This window comes from Propithecus coquereli, unplaced genomic scaffold (genome assembly GCF_000956105.1).
Source record: "Propithecus coquereli isolate 6110/MARCELLA unplaced genomic scaffold, Pcoq_1.0 Scaffold116, whole genome shotgun sequence".
Lineage (NCBI taxonomy): Eukaryota > Metazoa > Chordata > Mammalia > Primates > Indriidae > Propithecus > Propithecus coquereli.
The window spans coordinates 2,369,544-2,381,590 of NW_012135636.1; the positions used below are offsets into that span (position 1 = coordinate 2,369,544).

Sequence of the window (12,047 nt, forward strand, 5' to 3'; positions counted from 1 at the left end):
GCCACTAGATTAAAACAAGAAATTGGCATTTTCAGTAGCTGCTTCAGATATATAAATAAAAACAACTGTGCATTTAGCACTATAGCTCCTGCTCACAGAAGTTTATAATTTACTATTACTGTAATATACACTCTAGCCCTAAGTACTTTGAGAAAAAGTTTTGTTTGATCCAGGACTCTACTTCAAGTTCCAAAGTAAGAACCACCATAGAGAAAATAAATATTGTAGCAAATAGAAATAGTTTCTTCCATCTCTCTTTCTTACTCATATATAAACCTATTTTCCATACACAGCTGAGAATCCCAATTAAATGGAAAAATTAATTCCAAAAGTACAGTCCTTTGTATTTCTCAAGTGTAGAATCCTCTACGATCTATGTAAGGCACCTGTTCCAAATGGTTTGCCATGGTGGAATCTAATCAGAAGTTAACCCACTTCTAGATCTAACTCTACCTGCAGAAAGCTTTTCCTTTCTTAAAAAAAGCAAATCACCAAAATTATAGGAAGACAGCACCACCTATAGGTCTGCACAAGTGCAGAACGTTGATCTCAGATTCAGATATGAATGTCCGCTGTGATACACAACCAATGTACTGCCCTAGAAAGATGCTCCACAACAACCCTGCTCATTCTGAAATCTCTGGAGAAGATCTTGCAATTTATCCCAAAGTGTTTTAACCTATTTCTGTAATCATTCCCCCAAATAATAATACTAATAATAGCAACCTCGGCAACAAAAACTAAAATCAGTGTTTTCCACATTATATTACTCTGATTTGGTGCATTTGCTGATCCATAAATATTGGTCACTTTTCAAGAAATATTAGCACATTGGTATGTCCTCTCTATCTCTTTTCTTCTTGCTCCCTCTCTCCTCCGCTCCCTCTCTCTCTCTCCCCCCTCCCTCTCTCTCTCCCTCTAACTCTCTCGCTCCCCCACTTTTCCTCCCTCTCTCACATTGTGAAATTTTCATGCTGGCCACAATTCCATTTTGGGTTCATCCAATTCTACTGAAACATACATTTGATTCTTCTTTCTTCAAAGATAAGGAAGTTATGTCTTCCCCCTACAGCAGTCCATTCTAGTTTTTACAGACACTAAACTAAATTCACCCTTGCACTTAACCTAAAGCAACCAGACTCACCCAAATGAAAAGGCTCAAGGCAAACCTATTCATGCAACTTAAGAGCCCTCCTTTTTCACAAACAGGCTCTTCCTGTGCATTGTGGGATTGCTCACACTTCAGTGAGACACTCCAGAAACCTACCTGGTTGTATAAGGGTTCCATTAATATTAATAATACATGAGGGTTGAGGTTTGGGCCATTCCTAATCAATTGCCTGGAGGGGCTGGCAGAAAGAGATGCCCCCGTTGATGCTGACAGAGTCCCCTGCTGGGTAATATGGAGAATTTTATATATGAACTATGGCATTTAAAAGTCCTACAAAAACAAGAAATGGCCTGTTGCACTGAGTACAGACTCTGTCCATCAATACTCAAGTTCCCAAGTCAGCTATGATATTTAACCCAACCAGAGAGAAAAGAAGCCTCATGGGGGCAATACATATATGGGTCTGCTTGCCTGATTTCTCATTCTGCACTCTAAGAGGCAGGGTAGAACAGCGGATGAGAGCTCAAGCTTTGAAAACAAAGAGAACAAAGTTTGCGTCTGTGTTCTGTCACTGGCCTTGAGCAAGTTACTTAATTTCCCCGAGCTTCACTTTTCTCATCTTCAAGAAGTTACAAATTAATATAGATGATTTAAGCAAAGGAAGGTGCTTTATACATAGTAAGCATTCAATAAATGTTAGCACTGACAAAGATAAGACCTTTCTCTTTTATCTTATCCTATTTATTGACTGTTATAATTAGGTAGACCCACTCCACCCAAACAAACACCCAACACAGTACATTTGTGACTTAAGATGACAAAAAAAATGAATAAAAAAACTGAAATCAGAAATAATCAACAGAGAAAACAGACAACCTACAGAATGGGAGAAAATATTCATAGGCTATACATCTGATAAAGGGCTAATAACCAGAATCTACTCAAGCAAATCAGCAAAAAACCCCACAAACAACCCATTAAAAAGTGGGCAAAAGACAGGGACAGAAGCTGTTCAAAAGAAGATGGACAAAGAACCAATAAACATATGAAAAATGTTCAATGTCACTAATCATCTGAGAAATGCAAATTAAAACCACAATGAGATATCACCTTACCCCACTTAGAATGGCTTTTATTAAAAAGTCCAAAAATGATAGATGCTGGCATGGATGCAGAGAGAAAGGAACACTTATACACTGTTGGTGGGAAGGCAAATTAGTGCAACTTCTATGGAAAACAGTATGGAGATTCTCAAAGAACTAAAAGTAGACCTACCATTCAATCCAGCAATCCCACTATTGGGTATCTTCCCAAAGAAAAAGAAGTCATTTTATCAAAAAGACACCTGCTCTCGAATGTTTATTGCAGCACAATTCATAATTGCAAAGATGTGGAATCAACCCAATTGCCCATCAGTTTATGAATGGATTAACAAAATGTGGTACATGTTTACCAGGGAGTACTACTCAGCCATAAAAAGGATGAATTAATGCTTTTTGCAACAATTTGGATGGAACTGGAGACCATTATCCTAAGTGAAGTATCTCAAGAACAGAAAAACAAACACCACGTATACTCGCTATTAAATTGGAACTGATGCACACACATGTGCACAGAGGGAAGTAAAAGTCATTGGAAATCAAGCAGGGGGGAGGGGGTGGAGGGGAGGGACAACGGGTAGGGCCAGGGTAGGGACAACCTATCCAAAGGGTACAATGAACACTATTTGGGTGTTAGGCATACTTATAGCTGTGATTCAAGCACTACAAAAGCAATCCATGTAACAAAAACATTTACACTCCCTTAATATTTTGAAATAAAAAAAATTTTTTAAACTGAACTCAAAATAGGGATGAGCACAACTATACAACAAAGAGAAAAATGGTATCTGAAGGTCTGATATTAGTTTCAAAATATATCTCTAAAACATGTTTGAAAATCAAAAGAGTCCACTTGACCCTTAATTCCATGTTATTTCTACTGTATATCTTAGAAATATGAGTCCACAGGGCACAAAGAAGTTGGAGATACAGATCTGGGAGCCACTTGCAAACAGGTAATGCTAAGCCACAGAGTAGGTGGGCTTGTTCAGGGAGATGACAGAATGTGAGGAGCAGAGAACTTAGAACTATGTAGAATATCAATTTCTGAGGCAAGGGGAAGAGGAGCCAACAAAGGAGACAGTAAAAGAGTGATCAGGTGAAAAGAACGGGGTGAAAATCAACTGCAGAGACACTTTAAAGAGAAAAAATGGTCAGGGATGTGAAATTCCACAAAGACTAGATAGAATTAGAAATGAAAAGCAGCAGTTAACAGGTTCAGCAGAAAGGTAAAGATGGATACGCCAATCACAGTAAGCTGAAGACTGAGTGAGGAACTTTTCAGAAGGGTTGACTCTGAAAGGAAGGAGGAACACAGGGCCATAGCTTGAGATACGGGATGTGCATTTCAGAAACACATGAGGTGAAAAATACAATAGAATGTCTGTTGTGGGTGGAACTGTGTTCCCGAAAAAAATGTATTCAAGTTCTAACCCCACTACCTGTGAATGTGACTTTATTTGGAAATAGGGTCTTTGCAGGTGTCATCAAGATGAGGTCATATTGGATTAAAGTGGGCCCTAATCCAATGACTGATGCCCTTGTAAGAAGAGGGACACAAATAGATAGACAGGGAAAGAATGCCACGTGACAATGGAGGCGGAGACTAGAGTGTTGTGTCCACAAGCCAAGGAATACCAAGGACTGCCGGCAACTGCCAGAAGCTGGTAGACAGGCAAGGAACTCACTGCCTCCAGAAGGAGCCAGCCCTGATGACACCTTGACTTTGGACTTCCAGCCTCCAGAACTATGAAAGAATAAATTCCTGTTGTTTAAGCCATCCAGTTTGCAGTACATTGTTCTGGCAACCCTACCAACTAATACTAGGTCTGTAGAAATAAATTAAAAAATACAGATCTAACAGAATATTTACAATGTGTATGAACCATGATCCTATGAAAGTGTGAAATAATTGACAAAAACATTTAAATATCTTAATTGCTTGGAAAATAACTGTCTGCCAATTTAGATATGATAACAATGTGCGAATGAAAGAAAAAGGAAAAGGAAATTGGTAACAAAAACCAGCTAAAATCTAGTACAATTGTGAAAATCCTATAGAAGTCCATTAACATGGTTTCTTTCATTCATTGTCATTTCAAACATATCACCTACTTAAATCATAAAAATGTCTGAAAAGGATTTGTGTGACTCTTTTCAGTTTGTGGTACTGGAATGAGAAATGAAACATAAATAAAAGATCATCATGAGCCTCTCAGTCTTAAGGTGACAGAGATTTTAGACCTAAAGGTATTTTTTTCACATCATTTACTGAATGATTTCAACAAAGTATTGTTGAAAGAAAGTATAATATTATTGCAAATGTTGTCTAATGACTAGAACCCCTGAATACTTTTCTTTCTTCAGAGTAGGAGCCTAAGAATAATATTCTATGGCTTGGGCTTCTGATATTTATTTATTAATATAGTCAGCAAATATTTCTGAGCACCTACTGTGCTATACTCTGAAACACCTGGTTCTCAATGCTCTGAGATGTTGTAAATCAAGTCCGGGAGCAAGGGGGAGGTGAGGAAGGGCTGGTTTAACAATATGTTCCTAGAACATTGTGTAAAAGTTGTTTTATGTTTCATGTCAGTTGAATCGGGTACCCACATATTAAGGGTACTTAAATTTTTAAAACATCTTGTAGCGAAGGAGACTAAAATAAGATATCCTTTGAAATGTGGTTATGCAATTCATATTTTATTTGTTCTTAAATTCCTATTTTAGAGAACTAGATTTTCTTAAAGAGAGACAAGCTACATTTTAATTAAAACACATCCCTTAAAGGTATTTTATAATTAATTTGAGCAATAGAGTTGCTTCCTCCTATGTGGTTGAATTAGGGGGGATTTTTTTCCTCCCTAATTACCCAGATAATGGGTTCCAGCCTCCCTTTGATGTGTCATAAAGGCTCACCTGTTTCACTACAACCTGCTATTTATTATCAAACAATTACATTTTCCCAAATCCTGAATTTCCAAAGGTGCCATTTATCCAAATCACATGTGTGTCTCCTTTGCATCCATTCTAAAAAAGAATTTTCCTTGATCAAAAATTTACCTTTCATTACCCCCTGGTGTATCAGCCCTTTTATCACCTAGTCCAAATTAAAATCCCGAAGACTTCTAGTATACATACTGACTATTAAGGCATTTCTTTTAACTGCATTTTAACTTTTATGTTAAAGTAAGAAAAGGTAGAAATCTTGTGAAAATGAAGCATAAGATATATAAGATCAGTTTAAAAAATGAAGATTTGAAATTATCCTTTATGTTTTTATTATGTTTTATTTATTTATGTTTTATTAACCTTTTTAGGTTAAAAGCCTTGGACTCTCTCCCTATCAGAATAGGGCACAATTTGCATATACTTTCAGACAATTACTCTCCCAGAAGCTTGTGCATGAATCCCAGGTTTCTCTCTCTGCAAAAGTTCTTTCATTTCACTCTCATTTGACTCTTTCAAGGTTTTAGTGAGATTACACTGCACAAAGTACTTGAATTATGTTTAGCGTAAAATTGGAAAACTTGTTTCCAGAATACTTTGGCTAAAACAACTAATTTCAATGAAAACAATGGACTCCAGAGAGATGCACAAAGTAAAAACACAATAATTGATGAAGATGTGGTGGAGTGCAAGTCCCTACAAGATACCAGGGACTAAGTTGAGGTTGGAGAGGAGGGAACAGCAGCCTAGAAATTTTGGAAAATAAATCAGTGTCTTGTCAGCACAGTGCTCATGTACATGGTATGTAGAAGGAAATAATGCTACAGAAATCATTTTGGGTTGGCCTTGCTGACTTTGAGGGATATAAGATTCTGGGAGGCAGGAGGAGGGTCCTGGAGTTGCCTCTAGCAGGGAATTCAGTGTGGACAGGGCCTAGGCTTGAAAATACACAACAGGGCCCAAACTGGTCATTAGAGAGAATGGGAGGGTCTGAGGTGGACCCATGCACTTGAAAGCTAATTTTTTTCCTATACAGATGAAATTATCTGGAGTGAGCAAGATTCTATTCAGTGGAAAAACTGTAAGGATTGTATTTGTAGATAAAAGAGTTCTTTAAAGGAATGTAAATTAATAAGAGCTACAGAGATAACAATAGCTAGTAGATGCAACTTTAGCTTTCCGGCTTCTAAAACTGCCTGGCAGTGGGAACAGCATTCTCCCAGCCCCTCTCCTACCCCTCATTTCCTGTAAAAATGGCTGCACGCTTGTTCAACCATGGTATGTTAATTATCCCCTCTGTGCACCAGTGTCTTTCCCTGTAACTGGGGATTATAATCCTGCCTACCTTGTGGAGTTGTGGTGAGGATTAAAAATGTTAATACATGCAAAGCTTAGAACTGGATCTGGCATTTAGTATTTACCCAATAAATGTTAGCTAGCTTTATTATTTGCATCATTCATGTGTTAATGAGAATGTCAAAGCTGGATAGAGCTGTAGAGGCCATCTGGGAAACATTTATGCAGAAAATCATTTTCAAGGTGGACCTTGGAAAATGGATAGGATTTTGATTGGTAGGGAAAATAAGGGGGAAGACATTCCAGGCACTGGGAATAAAGATGGAAAGGCAGAGGCAACATCCAAGAATGGTGACCAGACCTATTTAGCACAAACTGGATGGAATGTGTAGGAAAGGGATGAAAAATAAGCCTGAAAGCTAAATTGAGGGCACATAATAAGGAATACAGAATTCATTCTTCTCTCTCTGATCAGCAATGAAAACCAAGACAGATTTCACTTGCAACCCTCTGCAGTTTGGCTTTGGTCTTCCCAATCTATGGAATATTTTTTCTCAAAGGTCTTCTAACACAGTGCTTCTAAAACTTTATATAATACAAACCAATGACTTGGGGCCTTCCTAAAATGCAGATTCTGATATGGTCGATGTGGAGTGAGGCCTGAGATCCTACATTTTCAACAATCTTTCAGGTGCTACCATACTCTTTCCGGCTGCTCATCCATGGACCACAATTTGAGTACCAAAGGTCCAATCCAGTGACCTCTTCTCATTCTCATCTTTACCCCCTTTGCAGTGCTGAGCCTTGTTGATCTTCCTAAAGCTCTCATCATTGGCTTCTATGACTTTCTCACTTGAATCTTATGCTATTACTTGAAGCTGAGAACACAGACTAGAAGCCTGCTCTGTAAAAATCCAGTACATTGACTTGTCTTGAGCACAGCCTTCATCATGTAAGACAAAGTTGCCATTGGCAACAAGAGCTATATACAATAACTGTAGCTACAATCTCAAGACCAGTCTTTAGATGTGTATTGTCCAAGCAACTGTCAATGCATCAATCTCTTTAGTCTTATGAAAATATTACAAACCATCTTCTAATAAGAGGAAGGCATATACTGTTATAGAGAACACCTATTGCCCATCTCATGATCCATCTAGCTTTTTCTTCTGGAAAATAATCTCCCCTAAGGTTCCCCAACCTACCTGCCCCACCAGTCTACATAGGGATTGGCTACAGTTGATTGCTGCAGAGGTGGGCCCCTGCCAATGCCAGGTTATTCTGAGTCTTTACCCCAGGATTTTGGACTAGAACTGAAAAAAGCAAGTCAGTCTCTTGCTCTCTACAGGGAACAGAAGCCAATAGCATGTATACTTAGAATCTGATAGGGACCACATTCTGCTACATGGACCAGAAGATCAGAAAACAGTAGTCAACTGTAAGAAAGAAGACAGATGTGGACACCAAGACAACACAGGGAAATAGCCACACAGCGTGGCATGTATCTCCACATAGGCTGGGTAGGCAAGGCTTGACCACAGTCTGGCCTGAGTCTACAGAATGCCCTGTAATTTCTCCAAGTGAAAGGGAAGGTAAGCAGCCTGTGAGTAGCTACTAAGGGGCAGTTTCTCCTCCCTGTCTTGTGGAAGATTGTGACATGGGCATTTTCCCATCCATCTCTCTAGTTTCATTAGAGCACAAGACTTTCCACCTTACCCCCATGTAGATTACAACTGCAGACTTCAGCATAAGTCTGTAAAACTGCTTGGCTGTGGTTTAGAGGTAGGTCCACAAAAGCAGAGTGACCCACCACTCATAACACCTACCCTCTGGCCTTCAGTTCAGTGTTGTCTGTGGTACTAGGGCACAGGGTACTGGTACCATGATGACTTGCTTTTGCTGTCGGTGTAAGTAATAAACTTTCTGAATCTATTTTGGCATGTTTACTCCTTACCAGGCAAATTTGTGAAACTATGGCAAGACCATCCTAACAGCTGTAGTAGTAATACTTGTGGCCCTATTATTCCCCACCTCCCTCTGCCTTGGGAACGCTTGACCACTTAAGAAAGAGAAGAGATGGTTAAAAAACAACAACAACAACAACAAAAACAAAGTCAATCAACATATTTACTCTACTTCCAAACAATAAAGATCTGAAACATTTTAGTTCAAAAAAAAAGAGAGATGGCACTTCACTTCCTGAGTTCCCCGCAGTGCTTCAGCCCCTGATTCCAGTTTGTTCCAGGAATGCAACCCAGACCTTGCATTCCATGAGATACCCTGGTATCTCTCCAATAAACCTCCCCAGTTTCTTTTTTATTTTCCCTAAGAAAGCCAGAATGTATTTTTGACCTTTATAACCAAAAGCTCATATAACAACACACACACACACACACACACACACACACACACACACGTTATATTCAATGGCAGTATCAGTAATTAGAACTGAGTGCCAGAGAACCAAATGCATTTTCTGTTTTTATTAAAATTCTACTTCTCTTGTATGTCGATTGCTTTCTGGCTCTTGACCTAGTTTATGTAATAGTGTTAGTCTACATTTATTACAGTTCAATAAACATAAAGTTTTATGGAAATGCTTTTAGTCAAGTAAAAGAAAACATGACTCTATTTTACTATTATGAAAGTACAAAATATACAAATCAACTATGCAACTACTTTTATCTTATAAATGTCCTAATTTTCATTCATATTAGTTACAACTGTAAGAATTATGATGGAATCACCCATTATGTCTGTGATAAATACTTATCCCACAAAACGGTATAAGTGGGATTAGAGTCTGATCCACTTTTAACATTTTTTGAGTTTAGCAGTGCTTAATATATAGTATGATCATCTAAATCGATATACAGATGCCTTATGAGTCATTAGTCATAGCTTAGGATATTGATCAGTTAGCTTTACTTTCCCTTTGGGCCAGCTGAGTTTTCTTTGATCATGAGGCAGGTGATCAGCTGGCAGAGCCTTGAACATTGTGGAATTTAACCTAAAATAGTGAATAAATTGGTGCAAATTCATCATCACTACTGGGAAACAACTAAAAAAGTAAGCAGTGGGGCCACTGTCATCATAATAATGAATGGACATTACACAATTACCTATAAGAAAAGAATGCCTCAACTGTTATATTAATAAAATGACATCTTTAGGAAAGTGTGCAGATTGTAAGAGACACATCTGGTGGCTTTGGTACCCCTGAGATGCAAGCAGTTCATGACATAATGACAAGTAATCATAATTTTTAGTAGTCCCTTATAAAAAGTCCAAATTTGTTTGAAAATAAAGTAAATTTTGCTCAAAGTTAAACATTAGACATCTTCTAGTCCGTGTCTTAATATGATTTATTAGTTACCATAAGATAATTTATTAAAAGAATAGCTGCATTTATAAAATGTTTTATGGTGATGAGCCACTTATGATAATTACTTTACATATTTATAATAAAAATGCATCACAGTATGTAAGATTAAATTTTCAACCAACTCATAATTTATATTTTAAATATCTTTACATTACGTGACATGACGTATCTTATGGTTACTAACTTTCTCTAGCCACATTTAACGGTAATTATTTCCAAGATTAGTTATAATAGATTTTTTCCTAAAGGTTTTTTTTTCCCACAGCATAACTCTCCATAAACTGTGAGCCCATTATATCAAAGGTGTTTATATGTGTTAACATATGCATTTGATTTTAATGTGCCTATTTAAGGCACAAATGTCCCCAAGCAAGCACAGTATGCAATAAGAAGCCCTGAGGAGTCCTGATGTAAGTACTTCGATGAGGGAGGCAGGATTTATATAACATCTGAGCTAGCTTGTAAGAGTCTACAATTAACAGCAAAACTAAGTCAGACGAAACTAGAACATTTTCAAGTAAAATAGCCAGCAAGGTACAAAGGACTCCTTAAAGTTGCTGACCTTGGGGCTGCCACCCTTGCTTTCTAGGCTAGGAACAGAGAAGGCCGGACGGAACCCGAGAGCGGCCCGCGCGGGCGCCGCGGCTACTTTACCTGAGGCACCCGGCCTCCGCCGCCCGCTCCCCGCCTCCTTTGCTCTCGCGCTTCACCGGCTCAAGTGCTGCGCCGGGAGCGCGGAATTTTGAGGAAGAGGGCAGAAATGCGGTTGGGACTTTTGACCGGGAAACGTTGTCAGGACACGCGGTAGGGAAAGCGACTAGCCTCCGGCGGGACGGGGCGGCCTTACCAGCAGAACCACCGGCCACAATCTGCCGAGAAGCTTCGCGCGCTAAGCCGACATCGGGCTTGGCAGACATCTTCGCCGGCTGAGATAAGTGCGCGAGCTCGCAGCCTGAACGCCGGTCTGCACAGCCTCTCCTGATCCAGAGAGCCGGGGCTGGCGTTGATTCTCTGGCCGAGTGGCCTCTTGTGGGGCGGCAATGCAACAACTGCTGGAAGGCGGAGGTTCGGAGCGCAAATTTGCCGCGTGATCTACAGCCGGTCGGAACCTGTCTGCTGCGCTCCTTCTGGGGCGCCCTTTGCTCAGAGAAGGTCACTGGAGAGAAAACTCGCTGATGGAGTTGAGTTTGCCCACTGCAGCGGGTCAGGCTTGGTCTCCTAGATTGACGCCCAAAAGCTTCCCTATCAGGAGCCTCCTGCAGAGTTCGTCAAGCTGGACACGCTGTCTCTGATAACGCACGTGAGGCGACCCGAGCTTGAAGTTCCATGTGCAAGGCTGGGGCGACCCTTGTTTCTTTTGGCAAGCCAGGGCACAGTGCAGTTCGAAAAAAGGGACTGGTAAATGAATTTCTCGGAATTAGTTGTCCTGAAATTGTGGACTGTAGCAACTAAGTCAAGTTAAAATAAATCCAGTTTTCAATTATCTTACAATTGAGCTAATGTAGTACTTTACCCCAAATGGTTTTGATTTAAGGGAATATATCTCATACCTCATCAACTTGAGTTTTATCTACTGAAAGACCAAAAAAAGAAAAAGCCTGGTTACAAATAAGTCTCTCCTACACCCAGGTTAGTGGTTCTGAAAGTTTGGTTTTAGTACCCAGCATCATTAGCATAATTTGTGAATTTGTCCATCTCTGGGGATTGGGCCCAGAAACTTGTTTTAACAATTTTAACAAGTTCTCTGGTGATTGCTATGAATGTTAAAATTGTGAACCACTGACCTAAATCAGTAAGGAACTTACAGTATATTCTCTCTATAAAACGTTTAATTACTCATACTTGCCCCTTACCACAGTTAGCAAAACAAAAATACAAATTTATACTATTTTTAAACTACAAGTTGCAAATGCTATGTAGAAGAGATACAAGATTGTGAAATTTTAGAAAAATACTTGCCACACCCCTAACAGGCAGGAGATGATAAGAGTAAAAGGGAGAATTGAGAGGCTTTGGAACCCCTCTTGTTATATTTCTTAAGCTTGTTAATGCTAAACATATTTAGTTTGAGCCATATAAAATTGCCATTTTTGAAGGTCAAAACCATTGAATAGCAGCAATTTAGTATAGTTCAACTTAATACATATGATTTCCAATCAAATGTACAGAATACAATAAATTAGTCATTATTTTTATTTCTTAGGCC

General features: G+C 39.1%; 1 protein-coding gene across 1 annotated transcript in view; it reads right to left on the reverse strand.

Annotated features, from left to right (window-relative positions):
- Nucleotides 1–11,298, reverse strand: part of SLC25A21 (solute carrier family 25 (mitochondrial oxoadipate carrier), member 21) — a 481,755-nt gene extending 470,457 nt beyond the window's left edge. Inside the window, exon 1 of the mRNA XM_012658106.1 lies at nt 10,689–11,298. Coding sequence (XP_012513560.1) covers nt 10,689–10,758 — 70 coding nt within the window. The 5' untranslated portion in view covers nt 10,759–11,298. The remainder of the gene's footprint in view (nt 1–10,688) is intronic.
- Nucleotides 11,299–12,047: the final 749 nt, after the last annotated feature.